The sequence below is a fragment of the Podarcis bocagei genome, assembly GCF_964188305.1.
Source record: "Podarcis bocagei genome assembly, chromosome: 2".
Taxonomy (NCBI): Eukaryota; Metazoa; Chordata; class Lepidosauria; order Squamata; family Lacertidae; genus Podarcis; species Podarcis bocagei.
The window spans coordinates 12,312,467-12,333,097 of NC_138126.1; the positions used below are offsets into that span (position 1 = coordinate 12,312,467).

At 47.9% G+C, this 20,631-nt stretch overlaps 2 protein-coding genes across 3 annotated transcripts in view; both read left to right on the forward strand.

Annotated features, from left to right (window-relative positions):
* The first annotated feature begins 917 nt into the window (after nucleotides 1–917).
* LOC308579770 (uncharacterized protein) overlaps nucleotides 918–20,631 on the forward strand; it is a 41,121-nt gene continuing 21,407 nt past the window's right edge. The window contains 10 exon segments of the mRNA XM_081180704.1: nucleotides 918–1,443; nucleotides 1,445–1,897; nucleotides 3,854–3,949; nucleotides 4,876–5,160; nucleotides 5,463–5,485; nucleotides 14,368–14,474; nucleotides 15,795–16,309; nucleotides 17,401–17,721; nucleotides 18,092–18,187; nucleotides 19,523–19,753. Coding sequence (XP_081036830.1) covers nucleotides 1,327–1,443; nucleotides 1,445–1,897; nucleotides 3,854–3,949; nucleotides 4,876–5,160; nucleotides 5,463–5,485; nucleotides 14,368–14,474; nucleotides 15,795–16,309; nucleotides 17,401–17,721; nucleotides 18,092–18,187; nucleotides 19,523–19,753 — 2,244 coding nt within the window. The 5' untranslated portion in view covers nucleotides 918–1,326.
* Nucleotides 5,517–9,872, forward strand: LOC308581128 (butyrophilin subfamily 1 member A1-like). 2 transcript variants are annotated; one of them, XM_081183621.1, is made up of 3 exons: nucleotides 5,517–5,715; nucleotides 6,862–6,894; nucleotides 9,083–9,872. In XM_081183621.1, exons 1-3 carry the CDS (start codon nucleotides 5,565–5,567, stop codon nucleotides 9,595–9,597), a joined length of 699 nt encoding a protein of 232 aa, XP_081039747.1. In that variant the 5' UTR covers nucleotides 5,517–5,564; the 3' UTR covers nucleotides 9,598–9,872. The 2 variants fall into 2 exon arrangements, with proteins under 2 accessions (XP_081039747.1, XP_081039748.1); XM_081183622.1 differs by lacking the exon at nucleotides 6,862–6,894.

A 20,631-nucleotide genomic window follows, 5' to 3' on the forward strand; every position in this document is an offset into this window, starting at 1 on the left:
ATAGGCGCCTGGCCGAGAGTCCGGGGTCCGAGAGTCGGAGTCCAGGGAAGAAGAGGCCGCCTGTTGGAGCACCGCGGCAGGCTCTTCTGTTTGGGTTTCCTGAGTGGACCTAAAAAAAAGTCAACAACTCTGGGCAAGCGGTGGGGGGGCGCTGGGCAGATTTTTGCATCCCGGCATATGCTTAAGACTTCCCTGAGCACAATGAGACTTTGTCCCCTTCGTCCCCTTCCTGCCCACCCAGATCAGCTAGGGAAGGTCAGGGGGAAACCCCAGAACAGATTTGGGGAGAGGAGAGGGGGAGAACGTTCCGCCACACAAGGAAGGCTCTTCAGAGTCCCAGGAAAACAGGATGTCCATCCCTTTCAAGTGCCAAGTTGACAGAAACAACGCACAGAGGGAGGTGTTCTGGGTGTCTGATCTCCAGTTAGGACATTCCCTCACCCTGAAGAACCCGCCAAAATCCTCTGGAAGACCTCCTCCCAATGCCTCCCTTTCCTGCAGGAGTTTTACCCAATAAACATTTAAAAATTAAAGCCTGTCCCCGTCTCATTTCAGTCCATGTAGCTTTGTCTCTGGGAGTTGGCTGATGAAGCCCCACCTGCCTCAAGGGGCCTGGTGGCTGTCCCCTGAGACGGCATCTGAAACACAGGGAGGAAGTCAACGCTGTCCTAAGCCAAAGTCCCTCAGCCACATCCTAGTTTCCCTAGCGGAATGGCTTGTGCAAAAGACAGCGCAGAAAGTCAACATGCTTGTGGGGACAAACGACCGCCAGTGCTGATCACCCTGCTAGCGAGATTCCCACAGGCTGCTAGTCAGCTCCTGGGCCAGGTTCAAGGTCCCATATCCCCCAAGACCAGGTGATTTGAGAGAGTGGCTTATACCTTATACACCACGAGATCCCTGCAGTCTGTGTCTCTCTTCTGCACATCCCCAAGATCTCAGAAGCCCTTTCGCACAGTGACTCTGAGCAGGTCCTTGAGAGTGGCTGCCCCTCTTCTCTGCAATATTGTTCCTGTTTCTGGAGACATTATTGCTCCAACAGGCTGGATAAATGGCTTTTCACTACAAGGGTCCACTTGTTATGGTTTTAAATAAATGTGCAATTAAGGAGTTTTCTTCACGGAATCAAGTCCCGCTTGCTAAATCAGAACTCCCATCCATTTAGGGCGGCAGCAGATGTTCTCCAATTCAAAAAGGCCAAGGAAGCCTGCGAATTAAAATGTTAGGAATACCACAACTTACTAGGTACGTCTGTGTTTGTGTGTAATCGAAAGCATGGGAAGCAATCAAGGAGCATTAGCTGCTACTTGAGAAAACATTCAGCAAATGCAAAGACCTGGGGACATTAAAAAAAGAAAAGAAAAAGATCACGTGGTTACTGAGTTTCTGAGTCATTTCCAGGAAGGGAAACTCCCAGTGCCTGAAAACAGAGAAAACGAAACTTAACTCGGGACTTTTGCCTGAGGGAGCCATGGCTGCTGCAGGGGGTCACATCCAGCGTCTCCACGATGAAGCCACTTGCTCCATCTGCCTGGAATATTTTAAGGATCCAGTGACCATCCCAGAGTGTGGGCACAACTTCTGCCGATTCTGCCTGATCCAGTGCTGGGGGGAATCGGAGGCAGAGGCTTCCTGCCCACAGTGCAGAGAAAGAGTCCAGAGAAGGAGCCTCATCCCCAACAGGCAACTGGCAAACTTCGTAGAAATAGCCCAGAATCTCAGCCTTCAAGAGGGAAAGGAGGAAGGAGGGAAAGGAGGAGTCTGCGAGGAGCACCAGGAGCCCCTGAAACTCTTTTGCAAGGAGGATGAAGCCCCCATCTGCCTGGTGTGTGACAGATCCAAGGAGCACAAACACCACGAGGTGATTCCTCTGAAGGAGGCTTTGGAGGAATACAAGGTAGGAGATCCCTGGATCTTGAGGGGAGAAGTAGCTGTGGATTCTTCTTGGGAGGTTATCTTCTTAATTCTCTAAAGCAGGCATGACATGAATTGGTGGTTGTTTATTTTAGGAGTCATTCTGCAAAGAAACAGAAAAGATGATTGTAATTTTAAGAACTTTTTCTGTGAGTTCTGGCTGTGGTTTTCTAGGCTGAAGAGGTATAAAAGGAGGTGATGAGTATAAAAGGAGAAGTTACAGTTTGAATTTGCCTGCAGAGAGAGAACACCCACATGCTTTGTGTTTTTGTATAGCTGTAATAAAACCTTTGTTTGAGTGTTTTACTCCGGTCTCGTGGTTCTGTCTCTGCCACCAGAAGAAAAACCGCCTCTAACAGTTTATTATGTAAAAAGCAGCCAAGAGGAAGCCTGAGGACTCCTGGGATGGCTGGGAGGAGGGAGTTGAAGTCTTTCTCTCTGCCAGGGGGACAAAGGGATCTTCCCTTGAAATACTCACAGCAGCTTGAAAGATTTGAACTGGGACCGTGGGAGGAAGAGAAAGGGTTAACCTCATCCACATCCCTCAGCAGGTTGCTTTGTACATATGAAGAACACTGCAAATGGAAATTGCACATACACAACCAAGTGCATGTTTCCTTTGGCTAGCAGGATCCCTCCTCAATGCCCTGCAAAGCAGAGAGCAGCAAGGGATCAGCTGGGGGGGGGGCGGTGGCCAGGAATTGACCAGCTGGTGCAGGATCCTCCCCCGAAGTAACTGTTGGAAGCAGATTTAGGAGTGATGGGGTGGAAGCTCCTACTGGTGGGGAGCACGCTCATTCTAGGGGTGCTGAGGGGCCTGTGCAATGAGGTTTCAGGCGGGGGAGGGGTGTGTGTTGAGGATCTCCTCCCATCCCAAATAGTAAAGTACTCAGTGATTCCAGAGTAGCATCTGCAAAGACAAGGGGGGAAGATGACTTTTCCATGACAACTCAGAATGGGACCTGTGCTATTATACTGTATATAAAAAAATAAAATCCTCATTCTGGATCCTGCCTTAGCCCTTCCTCCTCCTCCTCCTCTTCCCACTTCTCCCTGGGACCTCAAGATGAGAAGTCAGGCTAGAACTTTCCTCAAAGAAGTTCAAAGGAGCAAACATGGCTGCCTCTGCTCTTCTCCAGACTACTTACAGTGGTACCTTGGGTTAAGAACTTAATTTGTTCCTGAAACTGTTCTTAACCTGCTGGCACGTGATTTCCGTTCTCATCCTGAGGTAAAGTTCTCCACCCAAGGTACTACTTCCGGGTTAACGGAGTTTGTAACCTGAAGTGTTTGCAACCTGAGGTACCACTGTAGTTGCACTAGAAAACTTTCCCATCCCAGTTCTGCCCTGCTTCTCAACCCGTGTGCTGTGGCACCTGGGGGGCCTTGAATGATGCTCAGGGGTGCTGCTGGCAACACTGGCCTCTGCCCCTCCAGCTCTTTCTTGCAGCAGCCCTGGCTACAAGCTCCGCTGGCGAATGGTTCCTCTGGGGCTGGCCAGGGGGTGTTGGCTGCCAGGAGCTGAGGCGGCCTCGGAGGAAGCAAGGAAACTGGCGAGGGGCCCTTGCTGTTGGGAAGGGACAGACAAGTCCCTGTGGGGCAGCGTGAGGAGGCATCTCTCTTTGGGGCAGCTCAGAGACCCAGAGGAGGACTCCTAAGGAGAGGGGAGAGGAGGCTGAGAGAGCCCTCCACAAGGGAGGGTGTTCGAGAAAGGGTGAGGGGCTGCAAGCAAGGGGGGACCCAACTGGGATCCTGATCCCCACAGGGACACCACAGAAAGAAGGTAGTTGGACGAGGGAGTCATGCACCCAAAAAGGTTGTACTTTTATTTCCTCTAGTAAACTACTTCGCTGTTATAGCAAGGCCACTGGAGCCATGAAGCCTGTATAATATTAAATCTTCTCTTCTATCAAACCTGAGTTTTCCCTTTTCTCTTTAGGGAGAGATCTGTCGCCGCCTGGAGATTCTGAGGAAAGAGAGAGAGGAAATTCTGGCCCATCAAGCAGCCCTGGACAAGGAATGCAAAGACCTCCTGGTAAGTGTCTCTCTTGTTACTAGTGAGGGAACAAGCACTTGAAGAGTCGAGTCAGGACTGAGGAGGGATGGGGAAATCTGCCCATTTCAGCTTCTCCCCATTTCTCTTTTCCCATATCAGTTTGTTTGTTTGTTTGTTTGTTTGTTTATTATTATGAAAATGAAAAAAATGCTAAGGTGGCTACCTTCTTGTATAAATATTTTGATACGTACTTTACCTTCATAAATACATTTTTGTGAATGTTACCTGGCTGAGTCAACCTTGAAAGATTCAGAGGTGTGAATTTCAAAAGATTGCTCTGTTTCAGTCTCCATATTTCAGTCTCCATCACGTTTCAATGCAGCTAAATTGAGTTTATTTTCCATTGTTGTTTATTATATGAATAGCAGTGAAGGAGAAGCCTGAGGACTTGCGAGCTGAGAGGGTGGAAGTGGTTCAATTCAAATCCTGATTTACCATAAATATTACTAAAGAGTTGTCTTTCTAAATGTGCGTTCTTGTTCATATTTAGGAAACTCAGGCTATTTTGAGCTATGGGGATGAACTCTGCACTTTGTTCTCCTCTGTTTCTCTTGCCTTCCTACACCTAAATGGCACCAGCCTAAACTGAGGGGTGTTTTATGTCCCTAGATGTTCTCTGAACAATTTAGAACTCTGGTTATGCCATGCCCCAAAACATGCAGGGAACATCCATGGCTAGGAAAAAAGCTCCTTCCTTTAGGCTGTAGCCCTCTGCAAAATAGAAGTAAATAGAAACAGCAATGAAGAGGGCCTCCCTTCAAAATAAAGGTTTACATCTTTAGCCACTGGAGGTTTCATGTCTATGAAAAATCAGAAGTGTCCTCCCTGTGGAATTCTCAAAATTCTCCTCCTGATGTTTTGAAGGCTGAGCACCTTCCACACTCAGACCTCCTCTTTTCTTGCAGAAATTAACAGAAACGGAGAGGCTGAAGACTGTGGAGAAGTTCAGAGAACTGCGCCAGTTCCTGGAAGAACAAGAAAAACGTCTGCTGACTCATGTGGAAAAGGTGGAGAAGGAGATTGCAGGGAGAAGGGATGAGCAGCTGGCCAGACTCTCCAGGAAACTCTCCTCTCTTGAGAGGATCATCCAGGAGATGGAGGAGAAGAGTCAGCAGCCAGCGAGTGAACTCCTGCAGGTAAGATGGTGGCAGGAACAGCCCAAGGCTCCAGGAAAAGGCTGCCCCTTTCATGTATGCAAGGAGTGCAGGGGCTGAGATGATGGAGCCTCTAGTCAGGTTTGTTATGGACAGGAATACCTAAGAGACCTGGGATGCTGAACTCACCTGAATGGAGACTAGAAATTTTGGAAAAATTCATAATTTCAGATTGGGAAAATAAAAGCTGTGAGAAACCAAAACTGGCTGATTCCGCCATCCCTGCCCAAAACCTTGGCATGTGCCAGGCAGACTGACATCCGAGGGCCAGGGTCTGAGGGGGTCTTCCTAGTGTGGCCTGTGGTGTGCAGTGAATTCCCTTCTCTTTTTCCCTCTAGGATGTGAGAAGGACCTTGCAGAGGTAAGTGGATCTGCACATAAACTTCCACTTTGTTCATCTTATTGAAATCACCTGCAATAATTAGGGAGACGGGGCCACAATGGGGCCATTCATTGTTTTTCTTTTCACCAGGTATGAGGAAAGAGAGAGTCCAGAGAAGCCACTGGCTTTCCCTCCAGAGCTGAGGAACAGGATCTTGGAATCCTGTGATCTAAATCACCTTGTGGAGAATACAATGAAACAATGGAAAGGTAATGAAAAATGGCTGCCAGGATTTCACACCGGGAATTCTGTTACTTCTTCAGAACTGAACATGCCAGGCTCTTATTGCATGGAATTGAGTAACCCCAGGATACCTTCCTTCTTGGTGCTCCAGCCTTCATTTCCTGTCCCCCAGAATGGCCCATGTATATTGTGACGCTGGATCCTGTAAAGAAAGCCTGAACCAGAGTGCAGAGCAAAGTCAGGATTTTTTCCTCCCATGTGCATCGGTTTACAGTTATACGAAACCTCCTTTTCCTTGTGGTTCCCTGTCTGCACAATCTGAGTTTGTCCTTTTGGAGGTTCTCCTGCTCTGAATGGAGTCAGAGGGCATTAAGAAGCCCCCCGTTCCCCCTCTGCCTCCTGCTCAGGCTTCTTTCTCAGCCGTGGAGCCAAGGCCTGAGCCGCCTCCTCCTCAGACGTCCCCCTGCAGCTGCCATATCTAGGGCTCCGAAGGCTGGCGGCAGGAGGAGGTCTTTCCGCCCCATCGCCAGCCTTCAGAAGGCTGTCCTGAAGACTTGCGGTGGGAGGAGGGTTTTCCTTCCCACCGCCAACATTCAGAATGCTGTTCTGAATGTTGGCGGTGGGGAGGAAAAACCCTCCTCCCACCGCAAGCCCCGGGAACAGAGGAGAAGCGCTGCGCCCCTTCCCCTCTGTTCCCGTACCTGTCCTGAAGGCTTGCGGTGGGGAGAAAAGCCCTTCTCCGCACCGCCAGCCTGGCAAGCGGTTTCCATAGGAACGCATTAATTGATTTTCAATGCATTCCTATGGGAAACCGTGCTTCGCAAGACGAAAAACTCGCAAGAAGAAAAAACTTGCGGAACGAATTAATTTCGTCTTGCGAGGCACCACTGTAGAACCAAATTTCAGGGACAAAGTTCAGAGACCAGCAGGATATATTGTGAATGTTTTTATTCTGCTATTTGTAAGCTTGCTTTATGATTGCCTGTGTTTAAAAGCTTTAGTTATTTTCATAGATTCTTCCTATGATATTCTTGTTTTTAATTATTTTTCCACTATTTAATAATTATAGTAGAATTTAAGGATGCCACGTTATGAAGTGTTACTTTCGTACGGAGATTTTTTTCAGGTGGAAGAGTGTTGCCCTTACACTTTATATCTTTCTGCTTCCTCAGATCCTCTGCTATTCAGTGAACAGATTCAGAAAGGTAAATTTCCAGGAGAGTTACAATTTGACAGGAGGGATGGGGACTGATATTTCATGGCTGTTGAACCGTCTGCTCTGCAGACTTTGGGACACCCTTCAATGGTGTCACTCTGGGAAACAGTCCTCTAGTGGTGTTTGGGTTCAAAGGCTTGGACTGGGGGTAGAGCTTGACCCTGCGAAGAACCTGCACACCAGTCTGAGTTCCATTCCTGCCTACAGACCAGTGGTGCCAAACCTTCAGAGACCGAGTGCCCAAACTGCAACACACGACCCACTTATTTATCGCTAAGTGCCAACACGGCAATTTAACCTGAATACTGAGGTTTTAGTTTAGAAAAAACAACTCATACATTAACACCTTTGGTATTAAAAGAAAAACACAATAACAGAGCTTTCAGTGATACAAAGAACAGTTTATTGAAAGGTAAAAGTTTGTATTTGGCATGCTTTTGAACAATTAATGTGATCTTTGCTGCTGTATGCATGTTGATAATTTGTCGAACCTTGGCTCATACTTTGTAAGTTTGAGAGCAACACATGCAGCACTCAAGTCATCTGTTAGTCTGTTTCTGGTGTCAGATTTTATGTAATTCAAAGCTGAAAACAGCTGCTCACAAGCATAAGATGATCCAACCAAAGTAAGGAAAGCAATCCCAAGTACTTTCATTGATTTAAAATTTTTTGGCAAATAATTCCACACTTTAAGATTTTCATTTTCAGAACTAACTGTGCTGTCTTTTGTCATTCTTTCTATCTTCTCAAGTGTTTCACGCAGGTCACAGAATTTATTTTTCCAGACAGACTATTATCCTGGTTTCCCCCTCAATTTTATAGATTTTGCTTTATTTCATAAAATTTATATACTGTTTGATTGTGGGGAAAAGCACAGAGCATTAGACTCAGATCTAAGGCACCCAGCTAAGCTAGCCTAGAGCAGAGAATCCCAACAGAGCAGCATCTGCAGCTAGCGACATCCTGCATAAAACCCTTCTCTTGTGGCTGAACTAAAAGGACGCTGGCTCAGCTAGAAGATCTTGACAAAGGAGTCCGGGAGGGCGAGAGTTAACATCCCCCTGCCCTTAAGGAGAGTCCATATGTGCATGTTCAACAGGTTAATAAATTGTTCTGTGCACAAAGATGTGAACATGAGCCCAAATACTGTCATGTGGCAAGCAAGGGAGCAATATGTATTACGTATTGTTATTTTGTTGTTGAAAATTTAGAAGATTGCTACTAGCAATACATAACAGCTTCGAAAGCCTACATAGAGTATTTCAAATGAGAGTTGTCAGTGATCCATGGTTAAAAGGAGAAGTTGGCAAATGTGTCCTCTTTTGTGCTCTTCAAAATAACCCTACACTTGCCTATCACAACTGTCTTAGCCCCTAACTTTTGAGTTATTCCCCCTTCCCTCAGGGAACTCGTCTTATGGTTTATATTAAATCCAAAAGAGAAGCATGGAATAAGCAGTGCTTTGTAAAATTGCCCTGCCACCTGCCTCCTCTTCCTGGTGGCAAGGCCTAAACTTCCAAGATGGCAGGGAGGAAGGCAAGGAATAAACAGGCTCTCCACTTAACACGATTTCCACTTGTGGGCACGAGGGCCCAGAACGTGACTCCCCGCGAGGGGAGGCCTATATGTGTTTTTATGTTGTATTTTTATGCTGTGAACCACCCTGAGACCTATGGATGGAGGGCAGTAGGCAAATGTGATTATTATTATTATTATTATTATTATTATTATTATTATTGGGGCCCTCCTCCTCCAGCCCAACCCAGAGGTCCCCAAAGGGCAATTCCCACAGAGATGGTCAGAGGAAAGCAGCTTCTCTCTCTCCTGCCTCCTCCAATTCTCCTCTCTTTCCCCTTAGATAACACAGAAGAGATGAGTAAAAGGTTTAATGGGTGGTTTTTCCTCTTAGAAAATGCCTGGGTTGAGAGGAGGGCAGGCACCATACACATCAGATATAAGAAAGTGAAGGGAACTGATTTAAAATCAAACAAGGAAGATATTTATTCTGATGAAAGTCTGCAAGGAGTCTCAGTCTTGCATGTGATCCAAAGAAATCCCATTCATCTGAAAGGGAATCTGGGTTTTTCCGGGTTATTATTATTATTATCAGGATGTCCGTTTCTGTCTCTCAGCTGACTCTGCCTAATCTTCTCTTTCCCTCATCTTCTCCCCAACAGCAAATGTCACTCTGGATCCAGACACAGCCCATCCCTGCCTCATCCTGTCCGAGGATCAGAAAAGTGTGAGAAGGGGAGACAAACCTCAAGCCCTGCCTGATAATCCTGAGAGATTCAGTGACCAGCCTTGTGTGTTGGGACGTGAGGGATTCACAGCAGGCAGACATTTCTGGGAAGTCACTATGGGATGTGGGGAAGATTGGGCTCTGGGGGTCACCAGGAAGTCTGTGGAGAGAAAGGGCTGCTTCCCCTTAAGCCCTGAGACAGGGATCTGGGCTGTGGGGAAGTGGGGAGAGTACTTTGCCTGCACCTCCCCTGATGACTCTCCTCTGTCCCTGAGAAAGAAGCCCAGGAGGATCCGGGTGACTCTGGACTATGAAGGGGGACGTGTGTCTTTTTCTGACGCTGACTCAGGAGCCAAACTCTACACGTTCTCAGGAGCCTCGTTCTCTGGAGAGACCCTCCTCCCTTTCTTTCATCTGGGGGGATATAAAACCCACCTCATTATCTCCTGAGGAGACTAAATCTGCCTCTCAGGCCCAGCAGGAGTTTCTCTCCAGACCTGAGTGACTGACATAAAAACCATTTACCCGCCAAGAGCAGGTTGGGCAGTTTTCCAAAGGGCCCTTTGAGAGGATTCATTCCAGTCAAAATCAGCAGAAATAACAAAACAAAAATGAGTTGTTCTTGCTTTGCGTTTTCTTTACATTTCCCAGAATTCCCTCTGGAGCTCACTTCTTAGAGAGACAGTCACACTTTTAGAAGTCCTAATAAATTTTCTCACCTTCAATCTTCTTTTCCTTTTCAAATGTCTGATTTGGCAGAGGATGATACTCTTGATCCCAGGGTTGTGGGTCTGAGCCCCACGTTGGGCAAATGTTTCCTGCACTGCAGGGGGTGGGAATAGATGACCCTCAGGATCCCTCGCAACTCCGTAATTCTAGGAATCCTTCCTCTCCCCACAAGACCTTATGCAGCTGTGAAAATGCATGCATCATTGGATTGATAGAGGACTAAAAATGAACCCCTTGACCCACGTCACGCAGGATAGCTGCTCGCTCTGGAGACCTCAGACGGGAAGAAAATGTAAAAGAAATTGAACAAGGCGTCAGCTTCAAATATTGTCTGCAAATACAGCCTCACATTCTTTACACTTTGTCAGAAATAAACCCCATTGCATTGAGCGGGGCTTCTGCCCTGTTATAAATGTGTTTAAGGTTGATGCATTGACGTTCCTTATTTAGAAGCTGTACTGTATATCGGGGGCATCAAATGGGGTGTCCTCTGGATAGTGCTGGACTCTTAATCCAAGGGTCACCAGCTTGAGCGACATGTTGGGCAAAAGATTCCTGCATTAGTCGCCATCTCTACCTCCAGTGGCAGTAAGTTCCATAGTTCAATTATCTGCTTTTATCTGTCCTGGATCTCCCAACACTCAGCTTCTTGGAGGGCCACGAATTCTAGTGCTATGAGAATCTGCAATGTGGAGCGAATGTGCCCCTGCCTCCCTGCCTCCATCATGGGGACCAGAGCAGGGGGTGGGCAAACCCGCCCCGGGTGTCATCACTGAGAGGGGTGACAAAATGCCAGCTGCTCTCCCTACCCGTGTGTGTGTGTGTGTGTGTGTGTGTGTGTGTGGCCCTGCTCAAAGCTGTGCTTCTCACGGGGCAAGGCAGCCTTCACTGGGCTTCTCCGTCTTTCCCCTGCTGTTGCTTTAAAGCCTTTCCCTCAAACTCATTATGTGCTAAGGGGGCTTTCCCCCATGTGTTTTCTTCTTTGCCGTTCTCACTGTTTTTTCGGGGGTGGTGGTGGTGTTCCTTTTTGTTTCCTGCCTTCCCCCCCTCCACCACGTCCCCCTCACGCTGCCACCAGAGCTCTAACCCCAGAATGCAAGTCAGCTTCAGAAGGAGGACAAGCCTGTGATCAATATCAGCCCCAGGATCTCCAAATCGATCACGACATCTTGGCCATGCCTGCCCTAGAAATATAGTATTGTAGAGTTGAGGATCATCTAGTCCAGGGGTCTTTTTCAAAGAGGGCCAGATTTGATGAAGTGAAGGGTCGTGAGGGTCGCCCAAAGGGCTGAAAAGCTGTTGACCTTTTTTTAGGATTGAAGTTGTTGAGGGTTTTTTGGGGGGGGTTAATAAACTGCCACAGGGGCTGGATTAAACCGACCGGCAGGCCGGATTAGGCCCCTGAAACAGACTTTGGACATGTCTGATCTAGTCCAACCCTCTGCATAACAGGAGTGTGCAGTTGTCCCATCCTTTTTTACATTTGCTCTCAGCCCTCCTGCTATGTAAACCTACATATCTCCCCCCCACACACACACACAGTTGCCTCAGATGCTAGTCCTATTCAGAGTGGACTCACTGAAATGAATTAAAAATCCCAACATTAATTTCAAAGGGTCTGCCCTAAGTAGGGTTTAGATGGATGTAGCCTGTTGCTATGACCAAAGTACAGTGGTACCCCGCAAGACGAACGCCTCGCAAGACGGAAAACCCGCTAGACGAAAGGGTTTTCCGTTTTGGAGGCGCTTCACAAAACGAATTTCCCTATGGGCTTCCTTCGGAAGACGAAAGCCCATAGGGAAATCTCTGGGACAGCGGGGAAGCGCAGCGCGTCTTCCCCACTGTCCGCTGACCTCCTCCGAAGGCTGGCGGTGGGGCGGAGAGACCTCCTCCCGCCGCCATCCTTCCGAAGGCTGGCGGCGGGAGGAGGTCTTTCCGCCCCACCGCCAGCCTTTGGAAGGCTGCTCCGAAGGCTGGCGGCAGGAGGAGGTCTTTCCGCCCCATCGCCAGCCTTCAGAAGGCTGTCCTGAAGACTTGCGGTGGGAGGAGGGTTTTCCTTCCCACCGCCAACATTCAGAATGCTGTTCTGAATGTTGGCGGTGGGGAGGAAAAACCCTCCTCCCACCGCAAGCCCCGGGAACAGAGGAGAAGCGCTGCGCCCCTTCCCCTCTGTTCCCGTACCTGTCCTGAAGGCTTGCGGTGGGGAGAAAAGCCCTTCTCCGCACTGCCAGCCTGGCAAGCGGTTTCCATAAGAACGCATTAATTGATTTTCAATGCATTCCTATGGGAAACCGTGCGTTGCAAGACGAAAAACTCGCAAGAAGAAAAAACTTGCGGAACGAATTAATTTCGTCTTGCGAGGCACCACTGTATCTTACCCAAAAATCTGCACATACCAGTTTATCTGAGTGCATTATTCTCAGGGTGGGAGTGGACACTCATTTATTTACAATTGCTTAATCATATGGGACTAAATTGCATTATGTTTTAAGGACATTTCATAAAATCTTAGAACTGTAAAATTGGAAGGGACCCCAAGGGTCATCTAGTCCAACCCGCTGCAATGTAGGGATCTCAACTAAAGCATCCATGACAGATGGCCATCCAACCTCTGATTACAAACTTCCAAGGAAGGTGAGTGCAAAACCTCCCAAGGCAGCCTGTTGCGCTGTTGAAGGGCTCCTGCTGTCAGAAAGGTTCTTCCTGATGTTTCGTCAGAATCTCCTTTTATGTAACTTAAAGCCATTGTTTTGTGTCCTACCCAGTGTGAGAGCCAGTGTGGTGTAATGGTTAAGAGCGGTAGTCTCGTAATCTGGGGAACTGGGTTCGCGTCTCTGCTCCTCCACATGCAGCTGCTGGGTGACCTTGGGCCAGTCACACTTCTCTGAAGTCTCTCAGCCCCACTCACCTCACAGAGTTTGTTGGGGAGGAAGGGAAAGGAGAATATTAGCCGCTTTGAGGCTCCTGAAGGAGTGAAAGGCGGGATATCAAATCCAAGCTCTTCTTCTTCTATCCTCCAGAGCGGGAATAAAGCTTGTTCCATCTTCCATGTGACAGCACTTCAAGTATTTGAAGATGGCTGTCATATCTCCCATCAGTCTCCTCTGTTCCTCGCTAAACATACCCAGCTCCTTCAAACACTCCTCATAAGGCTGGGTGTCCAGACCCGTGATCATCTTGGTTGCCCTCCTCTGCACACGTTCCAGCTTGTCAACGTCCTTCATAAATTGTGGTGTCCAGAACTGGACACAGTATTCCAAATGTGGTCTGACTAAGGCAGAATAGAGTGTGACTATGACTTCCCTTGATCTGGACACTATCCTCCTGTTGATGCAGCCTAGAATAGTGTTAGGTTTTTAGCTGCTGCATCACACTGTTGACTCATGTTCAGCTTGTGTTCCACCAAGACCCCTAGATCCTTTTCACATGTACTAAGCCAGGTGTCTCCCATCCTATATGCCTCTTGCTTGTAGGATGGAAGACAGAGAGGGACATGTGCAGAAAGCAGCCCATTCTGATTTAATTTGGATAGAGATGTTACCTAGCTAAAATTTCAGAATCCAAAGCAGGATCAGCAGTTGTCCAATATACTGCTAAATAAATAGGAGCAAACCCGTCTCCTTTGCTCTTCTCCCAACGGAAACTAGGCCTGAAATCCTTTACTCACTCATGTAGGAGTAAACCCTATTGAATTGGGGCTTACTGCTAAAAAAATGTAGTATGAACACCGACAACTGGGAAACCCTGGCCTGCGAGCGCTCCAACTGAAGAACAGCCTTTACCAAAAGTGTCATGGGCTTTGAAGACACTCAAACTCAGGACGAAAGGGAGAAACGTGCTAAGAGGAAGGCACAGTTGGCAAACCCTCACCACAATCAACCCCCACCCAGGGACCTTTGTCCCCACTGTGGAAGGATGTGTGGATCCAGAATTGGTCTCCATTCACTTATGGACTCACTGCTAAAACTCTGTTTTGGAAGACAATGTTACTTGGCTATGAGGGATCACCAAAGAAGACGACTTCTGAGTAGTCATATACAGGACTGGGGTGTAAACTATTGTGCAACCCCTAATCCCACCCTTTATGAGGAAATGAGGCGTGCTTAACAATGCTTAATATTTATGTAACACATTTTAAAGGATTTTTGGTATGCTCTACAAAGCTCATATTACACCAATGCCTTTATTAGAGAAAATAAAATGTCAGAAAGCAGCTTCCCAGCTTTCAAGGCCTACAGAACACTTCATCAGGTTAGATGATAAACAAAAAAAAATTTTTTTTTTCAGGGGGTGAGGAAATTTCCTAAAAAACATTCTCTTTTTTTGCGGGGAGATCTTGCTCAACATCTGTGTCTGGATTTTTTGCTATTTGGAATATGGCAACCCTACTAAGTCTGCAGTGTGCGAATCCACACTGCATTTCCCCTGCGAGCTCTCCTTTCATCCGGAGCATGTAGAGTTTCTCCCCCGTGTGGAGTCTCTGATGAGCAGTGAGGCTCTGGCTCCGGTTGAAGGTCTTCCCGCAGTCCAAGCAGATGTACAGCTTCTCTCCCGCGTGCGTCTTCTGGTGCGTGATCAGGCTCTGGCTCCGGTTGAAGGTGCTGCCGCAGTCCAAGCACTTGTAGGGCTTCTCTCCCGTGTGGATTCTCCGATGTGTGATGAGGTTCTGGCTCCAGTGGAAGGTCTTCTTTTGCAGGCACCATATGATGTCCTAGTGGGTATACTAGCACCCTCAGGCTGCCACATCAGTCAGCAACCCCCGACTTAAATGAACATTTCTGGCACTCATTTTCCACGGTGTCCTTGTACCTATCTAAACAAGGGGTGGATCTCAAACCCATCTTTCCCCCTCCGCTGTGAGCACGCCTATATCATTGGGCTGTCATACATACGAAATTTCCCAGGATTTGTCTCTTGAAAATAGCGTCCTGGCAGAATTTTCAAAAATCGGTTAAAATGTCCAGAAAAATCAGGACATATGGCGGCTCGAATCAGCAGTGTTGTGGGGTTTTTTTTGGCAAATTTCCTAAAAAAGTAGCTTTAAAACATTCTCTTTTTTTGCGAGGAGATCTTGCTCAACAACATCTGTGTCTGGTAGAGTTGAGCCAAACATTCCCCACTTAGGTTCTGCTGTCCCAGAGAACACCATTTAAAGATGGACGCCCACTCCCGATTTTGCTGAGAGACAGTGTAGTGTAGTGGTTAGAGTGTGGGACCAGGACCTGGGAGGCCAGGGTTCAAATCCCCTCTGGGGCATGAAGTTCACTGGTGACCTTGAGCCAGTCACGGGCTCTCCGCCTAGCCCACCTCACAGGGTGGTTGTTCTGGGGATTGTAAGAGGAAGGGGAGAACCTGGAGCTCCTTGGCATAAAGGTGGGATATAAAGCACTCCATTGTGGGCCCAATTTTATGGAACTCCCTTCCAGGTTGCGTTCAGACAGACCCTTCTCCCTGTTGAGCCTACTGAAGACATCATCATCATCCATCAGGCTTATTTTATATTTTCCACTCTTTTTCATTGTATGGAATACTTTGCACACTGCTTAGAGACAGTGGAAATCCAGCTGTACAGAAATGGTTGAGACAAATTAAACGGGGCTGGGAAGTTGCTCAGTGATGCAGCACATGCACTCTGCACATGCTCAGGTGTGCTGTAATCCTTAGCTCATCATTACGTTCACCCTGCTCAAGGGAACATCCCAGGCCTGCTGCTAAGCGAGATGTTCAATGACCTTCAGCCATTTCCAGTCCCTCAGGAGGAAGCAAGGAACAGGGGTGAATTGGGAGTGTTGTTCCGTTGGCTGTGAGCGACAATGAAGATCCCGCTCTCCATGTGTCAAAAGCATGGGAAGCAATCAAGGAGCATTCACTGCTACTTAAGAAAACATTCAGGATCTGCAGAGATCTTTTTTAAAAAGATCACGTGCTCACTGAGTTTCGCAGTCATTTCCGGGAAGTGAAACTCCCTGTGGCTGAAAACGAAACTCGGGTCTCTGGTGAGGGAGCCATGGCTGCTGCAGGGGGTCCCATCCAGAATCTTTGTGACGAAGCCACGTGCTCCATCTGCCTGGATTACTTCAAGGATCCAGTCACCATTGCAGAGTGTGGGCACAACTTCTGCCGATCCTGCCTGATCCTGTTCTGGGGGGAATCGGAGGCAGAGGCTTCCTGCCCTCAGTGCAGAAAAACAGTCCAGAGAAGGAGCCTCATCCCCAACCGGCAACTGGCAAACTTCGTGGAATTAATCGAGAATCTCAGCCTTCAAGAGGGAAAGGAGGAAGGAGGGAAAGGAGGAGTCTGCGAGGATCACCAGGAGCCCCTGAAGCTCTTCTGCAAGGAGGATGAAGCCCCCATCTGTGTGGTGTGTGACAGATCCAAGGAGCACAAACATCACGAGGTGATTCCTCTGGAGGAGGCTTTTGAGGAATACAAGGTAGGAGATCCCTGGATCTGGAGGGCGAGAAATAGCTGTGGATTTTTCTTGGGAGGCTATCTTTTTAATTCTCAGGTCCAAAGTAGGCATGGCATGAATTGGTGGTTGTTTATTATGTAAAAAGCAGCCCAGGGGAAGCCTGAAGTTTGGGAGGAGGGAGTTGAAGTCTTTCTCTCTTCCAGGGGGACAAAGGGATCTTCCCTTGAAATACTCACAACAGCTTCAAAGATTTGTACTGGGACCTTGGGAGGGAGAGAAAGGCTTAACCTCATCCACATCCCCCAGCAAGGTTGCAAGGGATCAGCTGGGTGGGAGAGGGGAGGAGTGGTGGCCAGGAATTGACCAGATGGTGCAGGATCCTCCCCCCAAGTAACTCTTGGAAGCAGATTTAGGAGTGGGGTGTGTGTGTGGAAGCGCCTACTGGTGGGGAGCATGCTTATTCTGGGGGTGCTGTGGAGCCTGTGCAATGAGATTTCAGTGGTGGGGTGTGTGTGTGCGTGTGCTGAGGATCTCCTCCCATCCCAAATGGCAAAGGACTCAGTGATAACAATAATTATAATAATAATAATTTATTATTTATTCCACGCCCATCTGACTGGGCCTCCCCAGCCACTCTGGACTGCTTCCAACAAAATATTAAAATACAGTAATGCATCAAACCTTAAAAGCTTCCCTAAACAGGGCTGCCTTCAGATGTCTTCTAAAAGTCTGGTAGTTGTTGTTCTCTTTGACGTCTGGTGGGAGGGCGTTCCACAGGGAGGGCGCCAGTGGTTCAGAGTGGCATTTGCAAAGACCAGGGAGAAAGATGACTTTTCCATGACAACTCAGAATTGGACCTGTGCTATTATACATAAAAAATAAAACCCTCATTCTGGATATGGCCTTAGCCCTTCCTCCTCCTCCTCTTCCCACTTCTCCCTGGGACCTCAAGATGAGAGGCCAGGCTGGGACTTTCCTCGGAGGAGACAAAGGAGCAAACATGGCTGCCTTTGCTCTTCTCCAGACTAGTTTGTTGCACTAGAAAACTTTCCCATCCCAGTTCTGCCGTGCTTTTCAGCCAGTGTGCTGTGGCACCCGGGGTGCCTTGAATGATGCTCAGGGGTGCAACACTGGCCTCTGTCCCTCCAGCTGTTTGTTGCAGCATCCCTGGCTACAAGCTCCCCTGGCGAATGGTGTCTCTGGGGCTGGCCAGGGGGTGTGGGCTGCCAGGAGCTGAGGCGGCCTCGGAGGAAGCAAGGAAACTGGCGAGGGGCCCTTGCTGTTGGGAAGGGACAGACAAGTCCCAGGCCCCTGTGGGGCAGCGTGAGGAGGCATCTCTCTTTGGGGCAGCTCAGAGACCCAGAGGAGGACTCCTAAGGAGAGAGGAGAGGAGGCTGAGAGAGCCCTCCGCAAGGGAGGGTGTTAGAGAAAGGGTGAGGGGCTGCAAGCAAGGGGGGATCTAACTGGGATCCCGAGTCCCACAGGGACACTGCAGAAAGAAGGAAGTTGGTCCAGGGAGCCTTAGACCCAAAAAGGTTGTACTTTTATTTCCTCTAGAAAAGGTCAGTGGTACTTTACCTCAGGATGAGAACATAAATCGCGTGGCGGCAGCAGCGGGAGGCTCCATTAGCTAAAGTGGTGTTTCAGGTTAAGAACGGACCTCTAGAACTAATTAAGTTCTTAACCCGAGGTACCACTTTACTTCGCTATTATAGCAAGGCCACTGGACCCAAGAAGCCTGTATAATATTAATCTCCTCTCTCTGTGTCTCAATTAAACCAAAGTTTCCCTTTTTCTTTTCAGGGAGAGATCTGTCACTGCTTGGAGATTCTGAGGAAAGAGAGAGGGGAAATTCTGGCCCATCAAGCAGCCCTGGACAAGGAAAGCAAAGACCTCCTTGTAAGTGTCTCTCTTATTACTAGGGAGGGAACAAGCACTTGAAGAGTCGAGTCAGGACTCAGAAGGGATGGGGAAATCTGCCTATTACAACTTCCCCCCATTCTCCTTTTCCATATCAGTTTGTTTGTTTATTTATTATTATGATGAAGGTGGCTACATTCTTGTACAAATATTTTGATATGTACTTTACCCTCATAAATACATTTTTTGTGAACATTACCTGGCTGGCTGCTGAATTACAACTCATTACCAAACTTAAAACCATGGAAAGACCTGGGCTGAACAAAGACATTGGATTCTTATCTCACTATACATGACTAAACCATTTCTCACCCTCTCACCCCTTGCCTTTTCCTGTAAGACCTATTACAGTCGTTAAGAGTCGTCAACAGGCTCTCTCAGCTATCTGCCAATCTCCCATTCCCACCACCCTTCTGAGTAACACCCCTCCCCACCTTCTCACTATATAGAAGGATCTGGCAACTTCTGTTTCAGTGTATCTGAAGAAGTGTGCATGCACACGAAAGCTCATACCAAGAACTAACTTAGTTGGTCTTTAAGGTGCTACTGGAAGGAATTTTTTTTATTTTGACTATGGCAGACCAACACGGCTACCTATCTACTACTATTACCTGGCTGGGTCAACCTTGAAAGATTCAGAGGTGTAAATTTCAAAAGATTGTTCTGTTTCAGTCTCCATATTTCAGTCTCCATCACGTTTCAATGCAGCTAAATTGAGTTTATTTCAACATTGTCATTTATTATATGAATAGCAGTGAAGGAGAAGCCTGAGGACTTGTGAGCTGAGAGGGTGGAAGTGGTTCAATTCAAATCCTGATTTACCATAAATATTACTAAAGAGTTGTCTTTCTGAATGTGCGCTCTTGTTCATTGTTAGGAAACTCAAGCCATTTTGAACCTTTTAAGAAAACAGGGGAGCTATGGGGATGAACTCTGCACTGTCCTCCTGCTCCTGTTTCTGCAGTTTCCCTACACCTAAATGGCACCAGCCTAAACTGAGGGGTGTTTTATGTCCCTGGGTGATCTCTGAACAACTCTGAACTCTGGTTATGCCATGCCCCAAAACATGCAGGGAACATCCATGGCTAGGAAAAAGGTCCTTCCTTTAGGCTGCAGCTCTCTGCAAAATAGAAGTCAACAGAAACAGCAATGGAGAGGGCCTCCCCTCAAAATAAAGGTTTACTTCTTTAGTAACTGGAGGTTTCATGTCTCTGAAAAATCAGAAGTGTCCTCCCTGTGGAATTCTCACAATTCTCTTCCTGATGTTTTGAAGGCTGATCACCTTCCACACTCAGACCTCCTCTTTTCTTGCAGAAATTAACAGAAACGGAGAGTCTGAAGGCTGTGGAGAAGTTCAGAGAACTGCGCCAGTTCCTGGAAGAACAAGAAAAACGTCTGCTGACTCACATGGAAGAGGTGGAGAAGGAGATTGCAGGGAGAAGGGATGAGCAGCTGGCCAGACTCTCCAGGAAACTCTCCTCTCTTGAGAGGATCATCCAGGAGATGGAGGAGAAGCGTCAGCAGCCAGCGAGTGAACTCCTGCAGGTAAGATGGTGGCAGGAACAGCCCAAGGCTCCAGGAAAAGGCTGCCCCTTTCATGTATGCAAAGAGTGCAGGGGCTGAGTCGATGGAGCCTCTAGTCAGGTTTGTAACGGACAGGAAGACCCAAGAGACCTGGGATGCTTAACTCACCTGAATGCAGACTAGAGATTCGTCTGTGTTCTTGATGGAACGGGAGCTGATCTTCTGCTCTTTGCTGATGCTTTGTCTCCGAACGCCTCTCAACTGTGGGGGGCTTCGTCTGGGATGCGTTCAGGCCTCCTTCCGACATGAGCCAGTCTTTTGACCAAGCTTCTCTTCCCGTTCCCTCCACAACTTCTGGGTTGATCCCCTTCCCCATGGATACAGATCAGCCCAAAATGGTGCTCAGTCACAGTGAGCAAAGTGCAAGACAGAGGGACTCATCCAGACTGCTGCTTCTCCCAGCCCTTTCCTCCAGGAAAACCTGCTGTTTACTGCTGAATTAGAGCAAACCTCAGCCAGGTTTTCTCTGCATTGACGTTTTCTTTGATGTTGCACCAAGGAGCAGGTTTTTCCTGAGGGAAAGCGGCAGGGCAAAGGAAAACCACTTGGACCCGTGTTTTCTGGGGACAGGAAAAGCAGAAGTGTGGGTGAGCCCAAAGAAGCACTGAGCTGTTTTTTTACCCCTTGGGAGACATTTTATGCTGCAGGTGCTTTTTAAATTTCCAGGTGGAAAAAAGCATTTGAAATTTGGGGACTTCTATGGAAGACAGTTTAGGACAGTGCCATGGTAGGATTATCCTGTAGGCTTGCTTACGTCTGAATTGCACAATGCAAACTGGATTAAAGTTATTAAATTATAATCCAAGACTAGAGATGGTGTGAATTGTCTCTTGAACCCA